Raw genomic sequence first — 9,693 nt, forward strand, 5'->3', positions numbered from 1 at the left:
CTACAGCCCAGTTGATGTTAATGGGGTCCTGTTCAGCCCTCCTTTTCCTGTAGTCCACAATCAGCGCCGTTGTCTTGATCAAGTTGAGGGAGAGGTTGTTGTCCTGGCTGATGTTTTGGTCACTTTTGAATGCTGGCGGTGCTTTCACTCTAGTGGTAGCATGAGACGGAGTCTACAACCCACACAAGTGGCTCAGGTAGTGCAGCTCATCCAGGATGGCACATCAATGCGAGCTGTGGCAAAAAGGTTTGCTGTGTCTGTCAGCGTAGTGTCCAGAGCATGGAGGCGCTACCAGGAGACAGGCCAGTACATCAGGAGACGTGGAGGAGGCCGTAGGAGGGCAACAACCCAGCAGCAGGACCGCTACCTCCGCCTTTGTGCAAGGAGGAGCAGGAGGAGCACAGCCAGAGCCCTGCAAAATGACCTCCAGCAGGCCACAAATGTGCATGTGTCTGCTCAAATTGTCAGAAACAAGACTCCATGAGGGTGGTATGAGGGCCCGACGTCCACAGGTGGGGGTTGTGCTTACAGCCCAACACTGTGCAGGACGTTTGGCATTTGCCAGAGAACACCAAGATTGGCAAATTCGCCACTGGCGCCCTGTGCTCTTCACAGATGAAAGCAGGTTCACACTGAGCACATGTGACAGTCTGGAGATGCCGTGGAGAACGTTCTGCTGCCTGCAACATCCTCCAGCATGACCGGTTTGGCTGTGGGTCAGGGTGTGGGGTGGCATTTCTTTGGGGGGCCGCACAGCCCTCCATGTGCTCGCCAGAGGTAGCCTCACTGCCATTAGGTACCGAGATGAGATCAGACCCCTTGTGAGACCATATGCTGGTGCGGTTGGCCCTGGGTTCCTCCTAATGCAAGACAATGCTAGACCTCATGTGGCTGGAGTGTGTCAGCAGTTCCTGCAAGAGGAAGGCATTGATGCTATGGACTGGCCCGTCCGTTCCCCAGACCTGAATCCAATTGAGCACATCTGGGACATCATGTCTCGCTCCATCCACCAACACCATACATCCTGGGATTCCATTCAGGCCCAGCCATTCTGGCTTTAATACAGACAGAAATACTCCACGGTTTCATCAGCTGTCAGGGTGGCTAGTCGCAGGTGAAGCCAGGTGTGACTGCAGACTGTCCAGGAGTTGGCGGATGCTTTAGTCCAGGTCTAGCAGGAGATCCCTCAGGAGACCATCCGCCACCTCATCAGGAGCATGCCCAGGCGTTGTAGAGAGTTCATACAGGCACGTGGAGGCCACACACACTACTGAGCCTCATTTTGACTTGTTTTAAGGACATTACATCAAAGTTGGATCAGCCTGTAGTGTGGTTTTCCACTTTCATTTTGAGTGTGACTCCAAATCCAGACCTCCATGGGTTGATAAATTTGATTTCCATTGATAATTTTTGTGTTATTCTGTTGTCAGCACATTCAACTATGTAAAGAAAAACGTTTTTAATAAGAATATTTAATTCATTCAGATCTAGGATGTGTTATTTTAGTGTTCCCTTTATTTTTTTTGAGCAAAGGGCTATGGGGTACAATAGCACATTAGAAGTTATTAATCTGTTACCGACCTTGTGGCAGTTCATGTCCCATCACTTCCCACATGCACTATTTCTCAACCACTACTGGATGGAACAATCATTACTGTGGAAATAAACATCACTGAATTATGAAAATATTGGAATTAAATTAAAAGCCATTTAGATGCTTTTATAATACAGTCATTTATCATATTGTCCTGGGAATCGAACCCACTACTGAAACTGCTCCCCAAAGTCATCTAACAAGTCATTTTAAATACTTGATTAAACTATAGCTTTCAGTCAACTATAATTTGAGACAGTGTTATCGCGTTGCTATGCGACAAGCTTGTGGACTCATCAATCAATCCGATTTGTTTTCGCAAACTCTCCGTCTTAAAAAATATATATATATTTATAATTAGACTGGGAAAATGTTAGCCAAATTGAGGTTTGTTCACGACGATAATAATCTTTAGTCTAGGTAATCTAACAGTGTTATCAGAACATTTGAACTAGCATGTTTTGTAGCTTAGTATAACAGGTGGGTTATTTTGCTCTTCTCTTGCGAAGTTGCCTACGCCTTATTCTGGCTAAAAGCCCTTGACTGATAATCAATCAATGTGATTTTGTTTCTCTGCATATTTGGTTATTTGATATCTGGCAGGGAAGCTCATGTATTACTTTGCTAATATCTGTTCTGACAGATTAGAGATGCTATAATTAACCGATGAGGCACCTCGGGGGTTTGTGGTATATAGCCAATATACCACGGCTAAGGACGGTTCTTAGGCACTACGCTTTGCAGTCCTTAGCCGTGGTATATCGTCCATATACCACAAACCTCAGAGGTACCTTTTATTGCTATTATAAACTGGTTACCAACGAAATTAGCGCAGTAAAAATAATTGTTTTGTCATACATGTGATATTACGGTCTGATATACCAAGGCTCTCAGCCAATCGGCATTCAGGGCTCGAACCAACCACTTTATAACGTAGCATAAATCAAGTGTGTTATTTTGGTATTTAGTCGCACATAGGCAACTCGAAAATCCCACGGATGTTGTGAGATATGAACACGAGACTTCATTTTAAAAAAATTTTAGTTTCTAAATTTGTCACGCTCAGTCAAATTGATTATTTATAGACAAGCATTTTAAGATCTTGCCATAGGTTTTCAAGTAGATTTTAAGTCAAAACGGTCTTCTTGGTAAGCAACTCCAGTGTAGATTTGGCTTTGTGTTTTAGGTTATTGTCCTGCTGAAAGATGAATTAATCTCCCAGTGTCTGGTGGAAAACAGACTGAACAAGGTTTTCCTCTAGGATTTTGCCTGTGCTTAGTTCCATTATTTATTTTTATCCTAAAAATGTATAAAAAAAAACTCCCCAGTCCTTAACGATTACAAGCATACTCATAACATGATGCAGCCACCACTGTACTTGTGCATGTGACATTAAAACTATGCTTGAAAATAAGTAATACACTTTGTAATCAAGAAAAAGTTTATTGCTTTGCCACATTTTTTGCAGTTTTACTTTAGTGCCTTTGTTTCAAACAGGAAGCATGTTTTGGAATATTTTATTCTGTACAGGCTTCCTTCTTTTCACTCTGTCAATTTAGTAGTGTGGAGTAACTACAATGTTGTTGATCCATCCTCAGTTTTCTCCTCTATCACAGCCATTAAACTATATAACTGTTTTTAAAGTCACCATTGGCCTCATGGTGAAATCCCTGAGAAGTTTCCTTCCTCTCCGGCAACTGAGTTACGATGGAAGTCTGTATCTTTGTTGTGACTGGGTGTATTGATACACCATCCAAAGTGTAATGAATAACTTCACAATGCTCAAAGGGATATTTCATTATTGCACACAGCGAGTCCAAGTCCATGAAGCTTGTGACTTGTCAAGCAAAGTTCTTGCTGAACTTGAACCTTAACTTATTTAGGCCATAACAAAGGGGTTGAATACTTATTGAGTCAAGACATTTCAGCTTTTCATTTTTAATTCATTTGTAAACATTTCAGAAAAATAATTCCACTTTGACATTATGGGGTATTGTCTATAGGCAGGCCAGTGACAAAATAATTTAAATTAAAACCCATTTTAAATGCAGGCTGTGACACAACAAAATGTGGGAAAAGTTGAGGGGTGTGACTGCACTGTCTGTCTCGCTCTCTATTTAAGTTAAACTAAAATGTAGACGTCTATTTTGCTGTGCTGTACTCTAAATATCTCTCTTCCCTCCCCAGCTGAGCCTCTCCCTCTGATGGACCTGTGTCGGTGCTCCGTGAGGGTAACTCTGGGCAGAGAACGACTGAGTGAGATCCATGGTCTGCCTCTACCAGCCTCTCTCAAGAATTACCTGCTCTACCAATGACCCCCCTCAGCACAACATAGAGAACATCTCTTAGATCCGTGGACTGCCCCGTCTGTTGCCTCAATACATACACAGAACATGTCTCTCTCCTCTGACTGCCCCGTCTGTTGCCTCAATACAAACACAGAACATGTCTCTCTCCTCTGACTGCCCCGTCTGTTGTCTCAATACAAACACAGAACATGTCTCTCTCCTCTGACTGCCCCGTCTGTTGTCTCAATACAAACACAGAACATGTCTCTCTCCTCTGACTGCCCCGTCTGTTGTCTCAATACAAACACAGAACATGTCTCTCTCCTCTGACTGCCCCGTCTGTTGTCTCAATACAAACACAGAACATGTCTCTCTCCTCTGACTGCCCCGTCTGTTGTCTCAATACAAACACAGAACATGTCTCTCTCCTCTGACTGCCCTGTCTGTTGTCTCAATACAAACACAGAACATGTCTCTCTCCTCTGACTGCCCCGTCTGTTGCCTCAATACAAACACAGAACATGTCTCTCTCCTCTGACTGCCCTGTCTGTTGTCTCAATACAAACACAGAACATGTCTCTCTCCTCTGACTGCCCCGTCTGTTGTCTCAATACAAACACAGAACATGTCTCTCTCCTCTGACTGCCCCGTCTGTTGTCTCAATACAAACACAGAACATGTCTCTCTCCTCTGACTGCCCCGTCTGTTGCCTCAATACAAACACAGAACATGTCTCTCTCCTCTGACTGCCCCGTCTGTTGTCTCAATACAAACACAGAACATGTCTCTCTCCTCTGACTGCCCCGTCTGTTGCCTCAATACAAACACAGAACATGTCTCTCTCCCTCTCTCCTCTGACTGCCCTGTCTGTTGTCTCAATACAAACACAGAACATGTCTCTCTCCTCTGACTGCCCCGTCTGTTGTCTCAATACAAACACAGAACATGTCTCTCTCCTCTGACTGCCCCGTCTGTTGTCTCAATACATACACAGAACATGTCTCTCTCCTCTGACTGCCCCGTCTGTTGTCTCAATACAAACACAGAACATGTCTCTCTCCTCTGACTGCCCCGTCTGTTGCCTCAATACAAACACAGAACATGTCTCTCTCCCTCTCTCCTCTGACTGCCCTGTCTGTTGTCTCAATACAAACACAGAACATGTCTCTCTCCTCTGACTGCCCCGTCTGTTGCCTCAATACAAACACAGAACATGTCTCTCTCCTCTGACTGCCCCGTCTGTTGCCTCAATACAAACACAGAACATGTCTCTCTCCTCTGACTGCCCTGTCTGTTGCCTCAATACAAACACAGAACATGTCTCTCTCCTCTGACTGCCCTGTCTGTTGTCTCAATACAAACACAGAACATGTCTCTCTCCTCTGACTGCCCCGTCTGTTGTCTCAATACATACACAGAACATGTCTCTCTCCTCTGACTGCCCCGTCTGTTGTCTCAATACAAACACAGAACATGTCTCTCTCCTCTGACTGCCCTGTCTGTTGCCTCAATACAAACACAGAACATGTCTCTCTCCTCTGACTGCCCCGTCTGTTGTCTCAATACATACAGAAAACATGTCTCTCCCTCTCTGTCTGTCTCTGGGATTTTCCCTCTCAGAAGTGTAGCTCAACCAGTTCAACAACTCGACACATCACTCCAGCCTCTCGGTTCGAGCTCTGACTCATCCTTCCCAACCCTCAGGGTTGGTTTGTACCAATCACACCACAGAGTGAGAAGAACATCATTGTGTGATGCCTGGAGTGTTCAGGAAGCCGTAAGAGACCGTGGTTGATAATGGGTCAAGTCTTTTTTTTTTAAATTTTAGTTCTATAATCCTGTTTATGATGGTTTACTTCAATCATATACTGAGATATCCACGTCGATGACAGGCATGACATGCAGAGGGCTTTATGCGTATATTTGCTGGTCCTGAGGGCTTTGAGATGACTGCCATAGTGGTACTACAATATGTCTTGTCTGTATGTGTGTTGAAGTGCAATGAGTTTAAATGGTGCCGCCAGTCTGTTGTGACCGCAACACCTCCTTAATAGTGATTTTTGACTTTGTCTCTCCTTTTCCTTTTTGTCATCTTAAATGAAAATTCAATCAAGTGATTGATTGCTGTCTGACGTGTCCGGTTGGTAAATAGTTGGTTTATTGTGTTGGGAGTCCACCCCCCCCCCACCCCCTCTTCAGTTTGGTGGAGGGCCGTTGTGTGGTATAACAGATGGCTTTTGTTGCATGTTGAAAAATATTTGTCAACATTTTCCAAGCACAAGGTGGTGCTATTTCTCATCTTTAATTGTTCCTCCTCTTTTAGTGGTCCGTCAGGAAATGGTACTCCTTTTTTAAATACTTGAGAGATTTTATGAGATTTCCTTGGAAGTTTTTTTTAATAAAGTTATAGTTAGTGCTCACCTTCCTCACACTCTCCAGTAGATGATGGTTGATCTCAGCCCAGACTGTGTGTGCCTGGTGATGGCCATGCGCTTGACCACCTGCCATTATTATTGTGGTGTGTGATATATATATATATAACACACAACACTGACCACCTGTTACGAAGGTGGTGATACATCTCCATTACTCCTGGAAACACCAACACCGCAGTTTGTTCTTCAAGGTGACCGTACACCTACCCCCAACCTTTTAAAGGGACAGTTCACCCAAATTACACCCCCCGATGATAGTATAAGCTGTCTGGACAAGGACGGAGTACAATCCAAGCTTTGGGTTCGTTTACCTAGAATCCCGTTATCCATAGACCTGCTCTCGGGGTAAAAAAAAAAAAGTATATTTTTATTTGGGTGAACTCAGCGCAGCAGAGCAATCAGGTTTTCTCCCTGCAATATTTGAAGCACCTGTTAAATGTACCGATGTCCCCAACATATTTTTATTGAAAAGCTTATATATATTCATTCATATATATGAATGAATGAATGAATGATATCGCTGTGAGAATTTCTAACATGTACTAGCAGACTGTTTTGTCATTGGTCGCCAAGCCATTCACTGTACAATGTGCGTGACCGTAGTCTTCTCTCTGCTTCGGACCCATGGACACTTGTTTGGGTATAAGGGCTGGTTAGGTAATTCTGAAATGTGTGGGGATGTCATTGGAAGGTGTGGGGTCTTTTTAATTTTTTAAAAACTATTGTTTTGTTTTAGTTGGAAAAGCATATTGTTTAAACGGTACTCTGCTTCCTGGATAGTGGCCGACCTTCTTCTTTTAATTAAATGGGTGGATGTAGTTGGCGTTGTGCTGGGCATTGACTGCGTCGATCGGGGTTTTTTTCCCTGTTTTTTTTTTTTTTTTCTAGTTTGCTCATTTTTAATTTTCTTTAAGTAGTAACTTCCATAATAAAAGTTTATTTCGAATTATATTTTGTGTTGTGTGTAATTTCATGGAGTCCTCAAAGTATTGACAAGGTAATAGAACCAAGTGGGTGTGTTTTTTTTGTTGTTTTTTTGTGTGTAAAGTTTGAAATATGGTTTGAAACTCAACTGTCACTTCCAATAATCATGGGGTTTGATTCCCGCTGGGGCCACCCACACGAAAAAATATGCGCTCACTTTGGATGAAGACTTCTGGTTTAGTAGGAAATGGGGGGGCTCCGCCAGGTTCTTCCTTATCTAGTCGTCAGGGTGATACCAAAGAGCAGATTACTGGCCTTCTAGCACCAACCAACTGTATGAACGTTCAGCCGAATCTCTTTCTAAAACCTTTCTCTCCAAGTGAATCATTTGCTGTAGCGACTTAGCACTGTGTGATCATAAAGACCATATCAAAACTGATTTTCTCTCAATATATTTCTGCAGTGTTGCCTCTTGGGTCTTGCATCAACAAAAAACAAACTGACCGTCCACTACTTTTCTATAAGTCAACATACCTGTTTTTAATGTCTCCCTGGGTATAAATAAATAAAAAGAATGAAGATATTTGTCATTGTTCATAATATGATGCAATATCCTTTGACACCAGACATATTTGTATAATATTAAGTGAATTGGTGAGGTTTTAAAAGCTCTAAAATTACAAAATGGTGACAATCTCCTGGAATGATTTTTATTATTATTACCCTGACCAATAAAACCGGTTCCCTGAAGTCAGCAACTTTCCACTGACAAACAGCACTATTTCCAGGTGGTTGAATAACCTACTTATCTGTCTATTTCATAGGTGATGAACCCTTGACATCATCGTCGAGTAGTACTTTTATTGATCCCAACTTGGGGAAATTGTTTTATCACTCCACTTCAATAAATCATGAGGACAAGACCTGTAATAATGACAAACACACTATTTCAGAATAACAAAAACAAAACAGTCATGAAGGCACATGCATCTTAACAGCCATAAAATAATAGATTCAAAAGAGTTATGAAATGCTGTTGTGGATCCTACTCTGGGGAAACGAGCAACAAAACCGTTTATGAGAAGACATCAGAATTTCAGTTAATCATTTACTCATTAAAACGCCTCTTGGATGTGGGTAAGAATGACCGTCTCAAACCTCTCTGGAGTTTCTGGGCAGGAAGAATCTGATACTGAAGCTATTTCCCCTTAGTAAGAATGTGAGCCATCCAATGACATTCCACCTCTTACACACCTCCATACCTGGGTTCAACCACTATTTCAAATATTTCAAAATACTTTGAGCATTTGTTTTAGTGCCAGATGGTCGATGTTTGTGTTTTTTTTTTTTTTGTCTTTCTGATTGGTTCCATTTCAACAGGCACGCTCAATCAGGCATATCCAATAGTGCTTGAACCCAGGTTTGCACACCCTCACCTCTAATTGGCTGGCTGGGTGGGCTGCTCAGTAGACACACAACACTCCATGTCACGTGTCTACAGACCTCTTTCAGATGCCACAGTGAATGGTCATGGTGTCCAGGTGTCATGTTCACCCCCTAAACTAAAATGGAAGAACGATATGTATATATATATATATATTTTTTTATGCCTGCTTGTTTTAGGGAAAAGTAGAAGTAGGTAGATGATTGGCATACAGGCCTACTGTAAGACGAAAAGGGGGTTTACTTTGTTCTCAAACAGGTGAAGGTGCTGTGCAGTATTAAAAGCAAAACAAATCATTGGTGTTGAACATATTTGCTAAAAAATGTCATCCAGATGTTATGAAAACAAATGTGTTGTTGTTGTGTGTGGTGAAAACTGGGACGTTTGTAACTTATTGATCAGTATCCAGAACAGCAGCCTAGGAGGTGCATGAATTTGCATATCGGTTCACTTTTGTAAATTAGTAATAAACCTAGCAGCAGACAATTGGTCTGTTGAAAACTGGAAAAAGCCAGCCTGTGACCCAATACAAATCAAGCCTTTACCCTTTCAATAGGTGTGGGGGGGGTTGTTGTGCTGAAGTGGTCACAGGTATAGACCATAGACTTAGATAGACATCGTATCGTTGTATCTGTCTCATTATGGGTTATCTCCATTTTGAAGTAGTCCATTTTCTTCTACTACTTCTATGAGTTGGTAAACAAACTGAAAATGTACATACTGCCCCCTGGAGGGTGTTGTTTGAACAAGTATAAAGCCAAGATTGGCATTTTTTTTACCTTTATTTAACTAGGCAAGTCATTTAAGAACAAATTCTTACTTTCAATGACGGCCTAGGAACAGTGGGTTAACTGCTTGTTCAGGGGCAACCTTCCGGTTACTAGTCCAAAGCTCTAACCACTAGGCTACCCTGCCGCCCCAATTTACAGCCACTTGTAGTTATGGAATGTTTGCTCACAAGTATAATTCATTGGCTGATCCCTCCTGATGACCTGGAAGGAAATAAGC

The 9,693-nt window shown here is 42.4% G+C and overlaps 1 protein-coding gene across 3 annotated transcripts in view; it reads left to right on the top strand.

Annotated features, from left to right (window-relative positions):
* The window catches only part of LOC118359524 (SPRY domain-containing SOCS box protein 1-like), a 29,453-nt gene extending 22,185 nt beyond the window's left edge, over positions 1-7,268 (top strand). For all 3 annotated transcript variants that reach the window (XM_052481365.1, XM_052481366.1, XM_052481364.1), the window contains one exon: positions 3,782-7,268. In XM_052481365.1, the coding sequence (XP_052337325.1) occupies positions 3,782-3,909 (128 nt within the window). In that variant the 3' untranslated portion in view covers positions 3,910-7,268. The remainder of the gene's footprint in view (positions 1-3,781) is intronic.
* Positions 7,269-9,693: the final 2,425 nt, after the last annotated feature.

Source organism: Oncorhynchus keta, chromosome 27 (genome assembly GCF_023373465.1).
Source record: "Oncorhynchus keta strain PuntledgeMale-10-30-2019 chromosome 27, Oket_V2, whole genome shotgun sequence".
NCBI lineage: Eukaryota > Metazoa > Chordata > Actinopteri > Salmoniformes > Salmonidae > Oncorhynchus > Oncorhynchus keta.